The sequence below is a fragment of the Bufo bufo genome, chromosome 1, assembly GCF_905171765.1.
Source record: "Bufo bufo chromosome 1, aBufBuf1.1, whole genome shotgun sequence".
Classification (NCBI taxonomy): Eukaryota; Metazoa; Chordata; class Amphibia; order Anura; family Bufonidae; genus Bufo; species Bufo bufo.
The window spans coordinates 201,754,800-201,771,588 of NC_053389.1; the positions used below are offsets into that span (position 1 = coordinate 201,754,800).

Genomic DNA, 16,789 nt, shown 5'->3' on the forward strand with positions numbered 1-16,789 from the left:
AAGGCACTCTCCCCATGTCTGGGAGTGTGCCTGAGCAAAAGGTGCTCTGTTCTGCTTATCTGCCCGTGTACTGACCTCTGCCTGATTCCTGACACTGATTTTTCCACTATCTGACCTGGCCTACCTCTTACTGATTACTGTTTTGATCCTTTTCTGCCTACCCTTCAGACTGTTTTACAAATTTGAACATATTCTGCTTGGTCTGACCCTGGTCTGTTACTGACTACGAGTTTTGCCTGATCCCTCTGTGCTCTGCACTGGAGTCTCTGACCCAGCTATTTAAATACACAGGGCCTCCTCCAGGAGGTTGCGGCCTGGTGACTCCCGTGCAGCAAAGTCCAGATCCCTTTTATAGGGGTTAAAAGGAGAAAACCAGGGGACTGTAGGGATTATGCCCTTAGGATTAACCCGAAGTGAAATCTTTTGGTTGACACAGTGGTTCCACATCCATTGTCCTTAGCACATCCCACTGCACTTCCTGTTGCTGTAGCCAGCCAAACCCTTGATGCACTTCTCCTTTCTCTCGATTTCCATCAATATTTATAATTTGTTAAATGGAAAACTGGACTGTTAGACGCATTCAGACCCCTAAACCCATTTAGATCCCTTAAAGGGGTTCTATCACTTCAGCAAGTGGCATTTATTATGTAGAGAAAGTTAATACAAGGCACTTACTAATATATTGTGATTGTACATATTGTCTCCTTTGCTAGATTCATTTTTCCATCACATTATACACTGCTTGTTTCTATGGTTATGACCACCCTGCAATCCAGCAGCAGCCGTGCTTGCACACTATAGGAAAAAGTGGCGTCCCGTCTGGTGGCCGAGGCTGCAGGAGCACACACAGGCTGGTGCTTTTTTCTATGGTGTACAAGCACAACCATCGCTGCTGGATTGGAGGGTGGTCGTAACCATGGAAATTAGCAGTGTATAATGTGATTGAAAAATGAATCCAGCCAGCAAAGGAGGCAATATGGAGAATCATAATACATTAGTAAGTGCCTTTTAGTAACTTTCTCTACATAATGAATGGTATTCAGACCCCTAAAATTATTTTCGGCCCCAGATCAGAACACTTATATTATCTTAGACCCATTCTAGATCTCTAGCACTCCGGGGTCCCTCCAAGTTTCAGACAACACCACACACCATGCTCTGACAGCAGTTATATAGTGTACTTGGAAAGGGGAATAAAGGGTATGGACACTGCAATGTGTTTTCTTCACCTGCCCTGCCATACATAATATGCAGGGTATTCCTATGTATTTATTGGTGGAGTATGGTGATTACATATGTGGTTATTGTCTTAATTCTATAAATTGTCATAAAGCCAGAAGGGCAGGTATAGACCTTAGAAATAAACATTATTTTATATTTATCAGCTAATATACTTTATTTGACCATTATTAAAGGGGTTGTCTAGTTTCCTACGCAAGTCGCTGTACCCAAGCACTTGGGAGCAAGTAAATTTGCATCCCTTGCAAGGGGTGGGGGGGGGGGGGGGAATCGGGGTTTATTTAAAACGTGCTTCAAAGCTGAAAAAGGACGCCATATTTTTAATAGACCGATTAAAAAAAATTATTTTTCACTCAAAATGAGTACAATGCAATAATACAACAAAATGCCCCCAAAAGGTGTACATAGCCTTTAAAGAGGCTATGTACACCTTTTGGGGGCATTTTGTTGTATTATTGCATTGTACTCATTTTGAGCGAAAAATTTTTTTTTTAATCGGTCTATTAAAAATATGGCGTCCTTTTTTCTGTACAGAGCTGACATTTAGTAGCAGCCTTTGGATTTTCTGTCAGACCAAGAGAAGACGGGCTCCTTATCTCTGCTCTCTGACATTATAAACGCTCATTATAGCTCAGTTTTTATCATACTGATAAGAATGTGGCTTGAATAAGTGTTTATGACTAGTGTTGAGCGAACTTCTGTTTTAAGTTCGGCGTCTAAAGTTCGGCTTCCGGTTAGCGGAGAATTCCGATATGGATTCCGAATTCCGTTGTGGTCCGTGGTAGCGGAATCAATAATGGCCGATTATTTATTCCGCTACCACGGACCACAACGGAATTCGGAATCCATATCGGGATTCTCCGCTAACCGGAAGCCGAACTTTAGACGCCGAACTTAAAACAGAAGTTCGCTCAACACTATTTATGACCTCTCAGTAGTTTAGAGATAAGGTTTATTAGGTGACCAACAAAAAGCGAAAGTACCAGTCACGCAGCTAGAAAAACAGTTAAGCCTTTGTGAAAGAAGAGCTCAATATTTTTAATAAAGGCTAAATAAAAAAAAAGATTTTTAGCCAAAAAATAGCATCATACAATCATTAAAAAAAAATTGCCTCCGAAGGTCTACATAGTCTTTAACCACCCAACTGTTTTGCCAGAGTATATAACTGTTCTGCCTTAGCTGAGCTCGAGCAGAAAGTGGAGGGAGGGGGGGGAGGGGAGGGGAGGGCTGCTTTAAATGCTTGGCATTCTAGGCTTTCATACAAGACCAAAATGACAGCATAAGTCCAAGCAACAGAGGAGATATATCACAGTTAGAAATCGAGTTGGGAATAATGGCGGGTAAAACCTGCTTTTACTTTCAGCAGCATTCACAGCATGTCGATTTCTATCAGTGATATCTTCCCCTGTACTAAACATATTGCGGTCATTATGGCATTGTCTGAAAGCTTGGAATTACAGCTTTCATGCCAAAGCCCATATATCTAGCTGGTACCTAACCAGAGATATGGGCAGTTAAAGCAGCATCCCCCCCCCTCCCCTTCAGTCAGGAGGAGAAAGAAGAAGCAGCTGCAGAGCGGACAGGCTGCAGGAGGAAAGGAAAAATAGTAAAAATGTACAGAGATGTGACGTTATCATCAATGTAGTGACCCAGATAATAAAATTATATTATTTTTACCACACAGTGAGCGTCGTAAAAAAAATTCCACAAAATAATGTAGAAATTGCATTTTTTTTTTACCGGTACTCTTTTCCCCTAAAAATAAAATAATAAAAGTTATTTAATACACTATATAAAACCTACAACTAATCCTGCAAAATGAAAAAAAAATCTAATTTTTTATAAAAAATTGAAAAGTTATGACTGCTAGAACATTAGGGGGAAAATATTATTGGACCTTAAGGCAAAAAAAATTTAATTTGTCACTAAGGGGTTAAAAATGCAATTGTGTCCCCTGAGTTGTCGACCAACAAGATTTACTGCAGCCACACATTATAAATCTAAATAAAAAAAGTGACATTTTTCAGAGGGTTTTTCCAATTTTGTTGGGAGGTTAAAGGGGTTTAGTCACTTTAGCAAATAGCATTTATTATGTAGATAACGCTAATACAAGGCACTTACTAATGTATTGTGACTGTCCATATTGCCTACTTTGCTGGCTGGATTCATTTTTCCATGGTTACGACCACCCTGCAATCCATCAGCAGTGGTCTCGCTTGCACACTATAGGAAAAAGCACCAGCCTATGTGCACACCCATGGTCCCAACCACCAGAGAGGCCAGCATTTTTTCCTATAGTGTGTGCAAGCACGACCACCACTGATGGATTACAGGGTGGTCTGTAACCATGAAAAACGAGCAGCGTATAATTTGATTGAAAAATGAATCCAGCCAGCAGAAGAAGCAATATGGATAACGGCAATACATTGGTAAGTGGCTTGTATTAACTTCCTCTACATGATAAATGCCACTTGCTGAAGGGACACAACCCCTTTAAGGATGGACTTGTAGAGTACAAGTGCTACCATGGTGGACATGCAGAACAAACCATACACTACATAGTATTACTGCTCTACTTACTGTACGTTAACTTTTGAGGCATTTTCAACATATTTTTGATCAAAATTGGATGGGTCTATTTGCCGGTGTCAAGGTGGCCTTTTTGGATGGAAGCCTACACTTCAGACTTGCCTCTCCCCTTGGCCTATAAAATCCAGGGCAGTGTAGGATCCTGCTCTATTATGCTGTAACTAAAGGCGTTGGCCCCGGTATGTCCTGGGAACAGCTCATGAAGGCAGCTAGTGATTCATTGCTATTAAACCATCAGGGTCAATATGTTTGATTCTTGTTTGTTAGCATTCTCTCTCACCGGCAGCCCAAAATGGAGGGTCATGTGATCCGCCAAACCCCTCAGACTCCTCCGTTGTCTTAACACTGCAGATGGACGGGAACCGTGACTTTAGCAAGTGGTACCAGCTAGCCGCTGCTGGGGTGCATGAGAAGATGCACAGAAGATAGTTTTGCATCCATACAAACCACATGGACTATTGTGCAGAATTTTGGGCATGAGAAGGATATAGCAGAACTGAAGCGGGTACAGAGGAGGGCAACCAAAGTAATCACGGGAATGGGTGCAGTACCTAGACAGGTTGTCAAACTGTGCTATCCGCATCCATGTGGCCGTACCGCAAATTATAGAACATGTCTTATCCTTGTCCGTTTTTCAGCAAGAATAGCCAGTTCTAGTACAAAAATGCGGCATGCTTATGGCCGGTATCCATATTTTGCGGATCTGCGGTCATGTGCATTAGGCCTTATTCTGATTGCCAGATTGGGGTTTGGAAAATAATCCCCCCCCCCCCCCCAATATAAGGCTAGTTTCATACTAACGTTAGTAGGAAGCAGCGCTGCCTGTGTCCGGGCGATTCTCTGCATATTTGCTGGGTTGCGCCCAGGTCTCTACCAGTCCCTAAAATAGCTAATGCAGAGAGATCCGGCAAGCTGTTTCCTGCCAGATCTAATAGTGCTAGTATGAAACTAGCCTATAGCCTTTATTACACTGCCAGATCTTTTGGCAGATAATTGCAAACGAGCATTCACGTGAATGCTCGTCAGCGATCATCTGGCAGTGTAATACTGCCGCCGATTGCCTGATGAACAAGCAAACGCTGTATTGTCGGGCAATTCAAGTCTTTTGACAGATTAAAAGATGATCGTTTGATTATCGTGATTAGACACCATGATCTGCCGCCGGCAAACCCCTATACAGCACGGGGATGAGCGATGGCATTAGCGATCACTCCTCCCCATGCTGCAGAGGAGATCGCTGCATTGCCGAGAGGGGACGCTTCCCTCCTGACGATCGCCTGCCACATTGGGAGTGTAATACAGCCTGAGGTTGTTGCCTTACTTCTAGAACAACCCTGTAACGTACGCTGCTCTGGCAGAAGAAATGTAGTAGTCAGGTGGGGTCAGGTGAACGGTTTTAGGGCAAATGTATTCTTAATTAACTATGTATTTGAAGAACCCACCGTAGTTTGTACCTAAGGTTATTGTCTTGTATTGTTTGCGTAAAGTACTTATAAAATGTATTCTTATTTGATATAATTTTTTTTTTTATAGTTGTTGGATTGGAGGAGCAAAAGGCACTCCTGAATAAGGAACTCGCCTCTCTTACACAACTCCATGCCAAGGTAACTGATTTTTTTTTTGTTATTTCTGAAAAAAATAGTTTTACTTTAGAAAAACTATTAGCGTGACATACATAAAGGGAACCTGTCATCACCCATGAAACCCCTAATCTGCCGCCATAGCACTGTACCGGATGTAATACCTTAACCACTTCCCGCAACTGTAACGCCGAAAGGCGTCATTGCGGCGGCTCCCCCAGGCTACGCTAACGCCAATAGGCGTCATCTCGCGTGAGCCGAGATTTCCTGTGAACGCGCGCACACAGGCGCGCGCGCTCACAGGAACGGAAGGTAAGAGAGTTGATCTCCAGCCTGCCAGCGGCGATCGTTCGCTGGCAGGCTGGAGATGTGTTTTTTTTAACCCCTAACAGGTATATTAGACGCTGTTTTGATAACAGCGTCTAATATACCTGCTACCTGGTCCTCTGGTGGTCCCCTTTGTTTGGATCGACCACCAGAGGACACAGGTAGCTCAGTAAAGTAGCACCAAGCACCACTACACTACACTACACCCCCCCCCCGTCACTTATTAACCCCTTATTAGCCCCTGATCACCCCTGATCACCCCATATAGACTCCCTGATCACCCCCTGTCATTGATTACCCCCCTGTCATTGATCACCCCCCTGTAAAGCTCCATTCAGACGTCCGCATGATTTTTACGGATCCACTGATAGATGGATCGGATCCGCAAAACGCATCCGGACGTCTGAATGAAGCCTTACAGGGGCGTGATCAATGACTGTGGTGATCACCCCATATAGACTCCCTGATCACCCCCCTGTAAAGCTCCATTCAGATGTCCGCATGATTTTTACGGATGCACTGATAGATGGATCGGATCCGCAAAACGCATCCGGACGTCTGAATGAAGCCTTACAGGGGCATGATCAATGATTGTGGTGATCACCCCATATAGACTCCCTGATCACCCCCCTGTCATTGATTACACCCCTGTCATTGATCACCCCCCTGTAAAGCTCCATTCAGATGTCCGCATGATTTTTACGGATGCACTGATAGATGGATCGGATCCGCAAAACGCATACAGACGTCTGAATGAAGCCTTACAGGGGCATGATCAATGACTGTGGTGATCACCCCCCTGTCATTGATTACCCCCCTGTAAAGCTCCATTCAGATGTCCGCATGATTTTTACGGATGCACTGATAGATGGATCGGATCCGCAAAACGCATCCGGACGTCTGAATGAAGCCTTACAGGGGCGTGATCAATGACTGTGGTTATCACCCCATATAGACTCCCTGATCACCCCCCTGTCATTGATTACACCCCTGTCATTGATCACCCCCCTGTAAAGCTCCATTCAGATGTCCGCATGATTTTTACGGATCCACTGATAGATGGATCGGATCCGCAAAACGCATCCGGACGTCTGAATGAAGCCTTACAGGGGCATGATCAATGACTGTGGTGATCACCCCATATAGACTCCCTGATCACCCCCCTGTCATTGATTACCCCCCTGTCATTGATTACCCCCCTGTAAAGCTCCATTCAGATGTCCGCATGATTTTTACGGATCCACTGATAGATGGATCGGATCCGCAAAACGCATCCGGACGTCTGAATGAAGCCTTACAGGGGCATGATCAATGACTGTGGTGATCACCCCATATAGACTCCCTGATCACCCCCCTGTCATTGATTACCCCCCTGTCATTGATTACCCCCCTGTAAAGCTCCATTCAGATGTCCGCATGATTTTTACGGATCCACTGATAGATGGATCGGATCCGCAAAACGCATCCGGACGTCTGAATGAAGCCTTACAGGGGCGTGATCAATGACTGTGGTGATCACCCCATATAGACTCCCTGATCACCCCCCTGTCATTGATTACCCCCCTGTAAAGCTCCATTCAGATGTCCGCATGATTTTTACGGATGCACTGATAGATGGATCGGATCCGCAAAACGCATACGGACGTCTGAATGAAGCCTTACACGGGCGTGATCAATGACTGTGGTTATCACCCCATATTGACTCCCTGATCACCCCCCTGTCATTGATCACCCCCCTGTCATTGATCACCCCCCCTGTCATTGATCACCCCCCTGTCATTGATCACCCCCCCTGTCATTGATCACCCCCCCTGTCATTGATCACCCCCCCTGTCATTGATCACCCCCCCTGTCATTGATCACCCCCCCTGTCATTGATCACCCCCCCTGTCATTGATCACCCCCCCTGTCATTGATCCCCCCCCTGTCATTGATTACCCCCCCTGTCATTGATCACCCCCCCTGTCATTGATCACCCCCCTGTCATTGATCACCCCTCTGTAAGGCTCCATTCAGACATTTTTTTGGCCCAAGTTAGCGGAATTATTATTTTTTTTTTCTTACAAAGTCTCATATTCCACTAACTTGTGTCAAAAAATGAAATCTCACATGAACTCACCATACCCCTCACGGAAACCAAATGCGTAAAATTTTTTAGACATTTATATTCCAGACTTCTTCTCACGCTTTAGGGCCCCTAGAATGCCAGGGCAGTATAAATACCCCACATGTGACCCCATTTCGGAAAGAAGACACCCCCAGGTATTCCGTGAGGGGCATATTGAGTCCATGAAAGATTGAAATTTTTGTCCCAAGTTAGCGGAAAGGGAGACTTTGTGAGAAAAAAATTAAAAATATCAATTTCCGCTAACTTGTGCCAAAAAAAAAAAATTTCTATGAACTCGCCATGCCCCTCATTGAATACCTTGGGGTGTCTTCTTTCCAAAATGGGGTCACATGTGGGGTATTTATACTGCCCTGGCATTCTAGGGGCCCCAAAGCGTGAGAAGAAGTCTGGTATCCAAATGTCTAAAAATGCCCTCCTAAAAGGAATTTGGGCACCTTTGCGCATCTAGGCTGCAATAAAGTGTCACACATCTGGTATCGCCGTACTCAGGAGAAGTTGGGGAATGTGTTTTGGGGTGTCATTTTACATATACCCATGCTGGGTGAGAGAAATATCTTGGTCAAATGCCAACTTTGTATAAAAAAATGGGAAAAGTTGTCTTTTGCCAAGATATTTCTCTCACCCAGCAAGGGTATATGTAAAATGACACCCCAAAACACATTCCCCAACTTCTCCTGAATACGGCGATACCACATGTGTGACACTTTTTTGCAGCCTAGGTGGGCAAAGGGGCCCACATTCCAAAGAGCACCTTTAGGATTTCACAGGTCATTTACCTACTTACCACACATTAGGGCCCCTGGAAAATGCCAGGGCAGTATAACTACCCCACAAGTGACCCCATTTTGGAAAGAAGACACCCCAAGGTATTCCGTGAGGGGCATGGCAAGTTCCTAGAATTTTTTATTTTTTGTCACAAGTTAGTGGAAAATGCAGATTTTTTTTTTTTTTTTTTTTTCATACAAAGTCTCATATTCCACTAACTTGTGACAAAAAATAAAAACTTCCATGAACTCACTATGCCCATCAGCGAATACCTTGGGGTCTCTTCTTTCCAAAATGGGGTCACTTGTGGGGTAGTTATACTGCCCTGGCATTCTAGGGGCCCAAATGTGTGGTAAGGAGTTTGAAATCAAATTCTGTAAAAAATGACCTGTGAAATCCGAAAGGTGCTCTTTGGAATATGGGCCCCTTTGCCCACCTAGGCTGCAAAAAAGTGTCACACATCTGGTATCCCCGTACTCAGGAGAAGGTGGGGAATGTGTTTTGGGGTGTCATTTTACATATACCCCTGCTGGGTGAGAGAAATATCTTGGCAAAAGACAACTTTTCCCATTTTTTTATACAAAGTTGGCATTTGACCAAGATATTTATCTCACCCAGCATGGGTATATGTAAAAAGACACCCCAAAACACATTCCTCAACTTCTCCTGAATACAGAGATACCAGATGTGTGACACTTTTTTGCAGCCTAGGTGGGCAAAGGGGCCCATATTCCAAAGAGCACCTTTCGGATTTCACAGGTCATTTTTTACAGAATTTGATTTCAAACTCCTTACCACACATTCGGGCCCCTAGAATGCCAGGGCAGTATAACTACCCCACAAGTGACCCCATTTTGGAAAGAAGAGACCCCAAGGTATTCGCTGATGGGCATAGTGAGTTCATGGAAGTTTTTATTTTTTGTCACAAGTTAGTGGAATATGAGACTTTGTATGAAAAAAAAAAAAAAAAAAAAAATCATCATTTTCCACTAACTTGTGACAAAAAATAAAAAATTCTAGGAACTTTCCATGCCCCTCACGGAATACCTTGGGGTGTCTTCTTTCCAAAATGGGGTCACTTGTGGGGTAGTTATACTGCCCTGGCATTCTAGGGGCCCAAATGTGTGGTAAGGAGTTTGAAATCAAATTCTGTAAAAAATGACGAGTGAAATCCGAAAGGTGCTCTTTGGAATATGGGCCCCTTTGCCCACCTAGGCTGCAAAAAAGTGTCACACATCTGGTATCTCCGTACTCAGGAGAAGGTGGGGAATGTGTTTTGGGGTGTCATTTTACATATACCCATGCTGGGTGAGAGAAATATCTTGGCAAAAGACAACTTTTCCCATTTTTTTATACAAAGTTGGCATTTGACCAAGATATTTATCTCACCCAGCATGGGTATATGTAAAATGACACCCCAAAACACATTCCTCAACTTCTCCTGAGTACGTAGATACCAGATGTGTGACACTTTTTTGCAGCCTAGGTGGGCAAAGGGGCCCATATTCCAAAGAGCACCTTTCGGATTTCACTGGTCATTTTTTACAGAATTTGATTTCAAACTCCTTACCACACATTTGGGCCCCTAGAATGCCAGGGCAGTATAACTACCCCACAAGTGACCCCATTTTGGAAAGAAGAGACCCCAAGGTATTTCGTGATGGGCATAATGAGTTCATGGAAGTTTTTATTTTTTGTCACAACTTAGTGGAATATGAGACTTTGTAGGAAAAAAAATAAAATAAAAAAAAATCATCATTTTCCGCTAACTTGTGACAAAAAATAAAAAGTTCTATGAACTCACTATGCCCATCAGCGAATACCTTAGGGTGTGTACTTTCCGAAATGGGGTCATTTGTGGGGTGTTTGTACTGTCTGGGCATTGTAGAACCTCAGGAAACATGACAGGTGCTCAGAAAGTCAGAGCTGCTTCAAAAAGCGGAAATTCACATTTTTGTACCATAGTTTGTAAACGCTATAACTTTTACCCAAACCATTTTTTTTTTACCCAAACATTTTTTTTTTATCAAAGACATGTAGAACTATAAATTTAGAGCAAAATTTCTATATGGATCTCGTTTTTTTTGCAAAATTTTACAACTGAAAGTGAAAAATGTCATTTTTTTGCAAAAAAATCGTTAAATTTCGATTAATAACAAAAAAAGTAAAAATGTCAGCAGCAATGAAATACCACCAAATGAAAGCTCTATTAGTGAGAAGAAAAGGAGGTAAAATTCATTTGGGTGGTAAGTTGCATGACCGAGCAATAAACGGTGAAAGTAGTGTAGTGCCGATTTGTAAAAAAGGGCCTGGTCTTTAGGGGGGTATAAACCTGTGGTCCTTAAGTGGTTAATAAAGATGTCAATCTCTAAAAAGTCACTTTAAGCATAAAGGAAAAAATAATAAATAGAAATAATACAATTGTAATGTGTGCTACCTGTAAATAGTCATAAGGGCGGTCCCGCTTTCAGAAGTAGTCAAGACTCCCCCCCCCCCCCCCCCCCAGTTTTCCGATGTGTATTTGCCACAGAATCCAATTAGCGCGGAAAGAAAATGCCACGTGGACATAGTGTCCGAGAACATACTGTATCACGATACAACACTGTGGTTTTCTTTAAAGGGGGTTTTCTCATCTCAGATGTGTGGCACATCCACAGGATACTCCATAAATGTCCGATAGATGCAGGTCCCACCTCTGGGAGCCACACCTGTCTCGAGAATGGGGCCCTGTCTTGCAGCCGCTGTGATTGCGCATCCGCAGCTCTCTCCATTCACTTCGATTGTAGTTTTTTGAAAATATTCAAGCAGGCATGTTTAATCATGGAAGCCGCCTAGTTGAATCGGTGCATTAGGAATGAAAACTGTAGGCTCATTTGGAACAAGGGCGAGCTGGCTCATTACTATTGTATCTGTGCTCGTACATAGCGCGCCCTAAAATCTGTGGACGGTTTTGCTCCAGCTTATAATGAATTGTGCAGTAAATTCTAACAGATTGTTGGTTTGGAATTTAGGCTGAAAATCCATAACATCTGCTTCTGGCATAGATTCAGATCAGAGAGGTGGGAAGGCTGCCAGCCTGATTATTTCTTTATTCTGAGTAACTTGACAAAAAAATCAGGAATAGCTAATCTACAGGGTGGGCCATTTATATGGATACACCTTAATAAAATGGGAATGGTTGGTAATATTAACTTCCTGTTTGTGGCACATTAGTATATGTGAGGGGGGAAACTTTTCAAGATGGGTGGTGACCATGGCGGCCATTTTGAATCCAACTTTAGTTTTTTCAATAGGAAGAGGGTCATGTGACACATCAAACTTATTGGGAATTTCACAAGAAAAACAATGGTGTGCTTGGTTTTAACGTAACTTTATTCTTTCATGAGTTATTTACAAGTTTCTGACTACTTATAAAATGTGTTCAATGTGCTGCCCATTGTGTTGGATTGTCAATGCAACCCTCTTCTCCCACTCTTCACACACTAATAGCAACACCGCAGGAGAAATGCTAGCACAGGCTTCCAGTATCCGTAGTTTCAGGGGCTGCACATCTCGTATCTTCACAGCATAGACAATTGCCTTCAGATGACCCCAAAGATAAAAGTCTAAGGGGGTCACTGGATATGCAAAATTGCTACATGATAATGTGTTTCCCTCTTTATGCACTGAAGCTGGCACGTTCCCTGAGTTTTTCCAGCAAGATGGTGCACCACCACATTATGGGTGTCAGGTCCGAGCATTCCTAGATGAACAGTTTCCTGGAAAGTGGATTGGTCGTCGTGGGCCAGTTGAATGGCCCCCAAGGTCTCCCGATCTGACCCCCTTAGACTTTTATGTTTGGGGTCATCTGAAGGCAATTGTCTATGCTGTGAAGATAAAATCATAGAAAGAATAAAGTTATGTTAAAACCAAGGACCCCTTTTGTTTTTCTTGTGAAATTCCCAATAAGTTTGATGTGTCACATGACCCTTTTCCTATTGAAAAAACTAAAGTTGGATTCAAAATGTCCAACTTCAAAATGGCCGCCATGGTCACCACCCATCTTGAAAAGTTTCCCCCCTCACATATACTAATGTGCCACAAACAGGAAGTTAATATCACCAACCATTCCCATTTTATTAAGGTGTATCCATATAAATGGCCCACCCTGTATATATAATATATATGCTAAATTTATATTTTACAGACAAATTATCACAAGTATACACAATGCACAATTTTTTTGGGGAAAAAAACTCTTTCCCCTCTTTTTACGGACTGTCCAGAATTTACTGACTGTGGTTGGCAACGCAGAACAAGTGAATAGAAGGGAAAGCATCCAAGTCTTCAGGGACTACAGATCAGGCAGGCTAAACTTTATCTGTGGATAGATGTGGGGGAAAAGCACAGTTGGATGTGGGTAGGGTACAGAGTACAGGGACAGAACCCACATACAGACTGCAAGGGAAGAGAGAGGGAATAACACACACAACAGCATCACTGTTTGTGAGCAAAAGGGAAAGGAGATCTGCCAGGGGCTGCAGAAGAGATAATCAGCCCACAAATGAAGCTGTGGTGATACATGAGTGCTAGTGAAGACAGCAGCATCATGGACACACAACTCACATCCAACTTTTATTACTGGGAGGATCGTGTCCAGAAGTCTGAAACTAGGAGCTGTTTGCTACCTGCATATCAGGGTGTCCTGTTTTAGGGTTGGAGAAGAGGTGACCGGTCCCATTTAAAAATATTAATAAATCTCCTTCCGTGTGTATTAGGAAAGTGGAGCAAGGTGTATGAGTGCAGGTATGAAAATATCTGGGCCTTGTAACATTTCTAATCAATTCATATGGATCCTGCAGATTGTGAAGAGCTACAAAGAGTTGAGATACCAAAGATCACTTTCTTCAGAAGCTGTTCGACTCTCTGGACGCAACAGTTCCCTGCAGGGCTTGTAAGTAGTGCTGAAAGACATTGACATCATGGCCACTTGCAGTCAACGTGACAATGTTTTAGCGCGGGATTACTGTACACATTGGGGATTTTTATTATAGTTTGTATGCCAGTTTTCTGGTGTAGAAAAGTCACAATTGTTGTCACTAGTGTGGTTATGTAGTAAAATTTGCAACTTTGTAGCTTTCTCCGACACCATCACCATATTTACAAAATGAGGGCAGGAGGAGGTTAGTGGTGGGCAGGACAACTATGACCAGACTCATTTAGCAACATGTGCTCTAGAAAACTGGCACACATTACAGCAGAAATCTGCTCCAACTCCTGCCTGGAGTAGATAGTAGTATCGGGGAATGGGCGTCCCTTCATATGCCATAGGAGCTGTATACAAAAATGATAGGATATTATTATTGAATATGGAGACTAGTAGCCAAAGCGGTTTTCCAAGATGTTTTTATTGATGACCTATCCTCCGCATATGTTATCAATATCAGATCGGCAGGGGTCTGACACCCAGCACCCCCGCTGTTCAGCCATTTGAAGAGAAGGCGCTGCACCAGCTCAGCCTTCCTTTTACTGTATACCCGCTCGCCGTCGACATCACAGCGGTGAGCCGATGTAATTACAAGTTGTAAATCACGTCAATACTATCCAAGTATATAAGAACGAGCCGTCCCATTGAAGTGAATGAGACGGATTCTTGTAATTACACCTGATCACCTCTGCGATGTCGACAGCGAGCAGGTAAAGAATGAAGACAAGGCTGCGCTGGCACAGCACACGGCCTTCTCTTCAACCAGCTGATTGGCAGGGGTGCCGGGTGTTGGACCGGATATTGACGACCTATCCTGAGGATAGGTCATCAATAAAAAATATCTTGGAAAACCCCTTTAATATTAATGTGCTTAAATTTTTTGTTTTGCTTTCAGTTTATACTTTTTTTTTTTTAATGCGATGAAGTTGCAAATGTACAAGTAATCTTAAAAGCAAAACGCTAGAAAATCTCCTCATTTAGGCTCATTTGCCCCAGTGTATGTAGCAATTACCTAATAATCTTAATTTTCTCACTGGTGAATCATTTTGCCCTTGCCACACTGGAAATCATCTCTCCATGCACTGACCTTCTAATGAGCTTGTGATGGGCTTCTTTCTATACAGAGCAGCCAATCTCAAGAGGCGGAGCTGCAGGGGAGGGGGAGGAGACAGCAGCAGCCTGAACCAATGATGAAATAGGAGGCGTGTCTTAGACTACCGCAGACTACCGTAGGCACTGCAGCTAAACTGCAGTTGTCACAGATCACTGTGACTTCATGTTTAAGCCCTTGATTGGCATCTTTCATCTGCCTTTAAGCAAACTTAAATGGTGTGATCTCATAACTAGTAACGTGACAATTAAGAGCAAACATCTATGTGTCAAAGTCTTGCCCAACGTAGAAGACTTATATTTATTAAGATCCTACCAGACAGGCTGCATTGCTATAGATATAGCCCCACTTCAGGATACAATTTTGCAAGAAAGGGGTTACTGGTTCACCTTGAAGAGTCCCAGCAGGTGCATGGAAACCTATATTTTAGGCAGTTCTCCATGGGGAAAAAATTATGCAAATTAGCTCATGTCAGACAAATTAGAGACTCCTCAAAGAAGTCTCCAAGAAAGAGTGATCCACCCGCAGACTGCTTTTTTGGGGTTCTTGTCCCTTATTTGTACAGAGAAAGGTACTGATTGGCAGGACTGGAGGAGTGTCTGGTTTGGCTAAGAACTACTTACTTGTACATCTTAAGGTTTGTAATTTGTTTGTCTTAATGAGTTTTGCATCGGTGAAGGACTGTCCTGTCTGCAGATGAAGCTCCTGCCTGCCTCTCGATTGACAGAGCTGGACATCTCACCCGGCCCGAACAATCTTGGACCTGCGCCACTGCCCCCGTAGCTGTAAAAGCGCAGAGGCTCTGCTTCCGCTTCTGGAGCAGCAACTGAGAAGTGTAGGGGTACATCCTCAGTAGCTGTTCGGGAAGTGGACGCACAACCTCTGCGCTTGCACAGCTACTCAGGCAGTGGCGCAGGACTGAGATTGTTGTGGCCGGGGCGAGATGTCCGGCCCTGTTAATCCAGCAGCAGGAGGGAGCTTAATTTGTAGATAGGACAGTCCTTCACCGGTGCAAAACTCCTTAAGATGAAGTAATCCATTTGTAAGAATTGATTTGTTCATCTCTAGTGAGTGTTCATTATTTCGTTATTTTAGGCCATTTACAAGGGTTGCCCGTGTTTTTTTTTTTTTTTATTCCTTTTAAACCAGGCATAATGTCTTGTAGGACTAGCTAAATGTAATGATACCTTTCACTTCGAGATCCGTTGCTTTATCCTGGAGGAAAAATAATCTTAATTCCTATGTAAATGAGCAGTTAAAGGGAACCTGTCATGTGGATATTTGATTATAATCTAACTAATTATATACAATCATTAACTACTAAAAAGTACCTTAGATGTATTCACTTACTGGTGTGACAGATGGTTACCTCATAATATACACACAAAGATGCTGCATGCTAATGAGCTGATTTGAGTCCAGCGTGATGTCATTGAGTCCAGCGTTTATTTAATTCAGAGCTATAGCCACTCCCCTGCCCACCTCCTGCTGATTCATATGGAAACAAACTGTCATTCAGCAGCAGGTGGGTGGGGAGAGTCAGGAGCTCATGAATATTCAGGACTCATCATTATGAGCTGGAGCTTTTCAATACAAGATGTTGGCAGATTGACTGGGTCAATTAAAGAAAGTGACCCAGCATTTTGCTAAGAGAATCAGTCACTTATTTATGTTGCCCTTAGTTAGGACACCATAAAACTGGTGACAGGTTCCCTTTAAGTGCACCAAGGGTGGGCCCAAGCCACTCTGTGCACCTTTGCTCCTTTTGCTTCGTCTGCCAGCCTCTCCATGTCCTTCTTGATTGACTATGCAGGGACCTGGAACTGTCAATCACGAAGGGGCATGCTGGGCTAACAGAGGAACTAGGAGGAACAAGGGTGCACAGAATGGCTTGGGCCCACCTTCGGTGCACTTAACTGGTCATTTGCATATGGATTAAAGAAACGTTTTTTTTGGGCACAGTGAAGCAAAGGATTGCTAAGTGGAAGGTATCATCACATTCAGTTGAGCTGGCCCTATGAGTCATTGTGCCTGTTTTATCAGTGGATTTCCTGGCGAGTCCCATTAACAAATGATTTTGATGT

At 43.3% G+C, this 16,789-nt stretch overlaps 1 protein-coding gene across 1 annotated transcript in view; it reads left to right on the forward strand.

The window, feature by feature from the left end:
- Window positions 1-16,789, forward strand: part of LOC121002787 (C-Jun-amino-terminal kinase-interacting protein 3-like) — a 153,148-nt gene that overhangs the window by 16,422 nt on the left and 119,937 nt on the right. Inside the window, exons 3-4 of the mRNA XM_040434332.1 lie at window positions 5,362-5,432; window positions 13,470-13,561. Of these exons, the coding sequence (XP_040290266.1) occupies window positions 5,362-5,432; window positions 13,470-13,561 (163 nt within the window). The remainder of the gene's footprint in view (window positions 1-5,361; window positions 5,433-13,469; window positions 13,562-16,789) is intronic.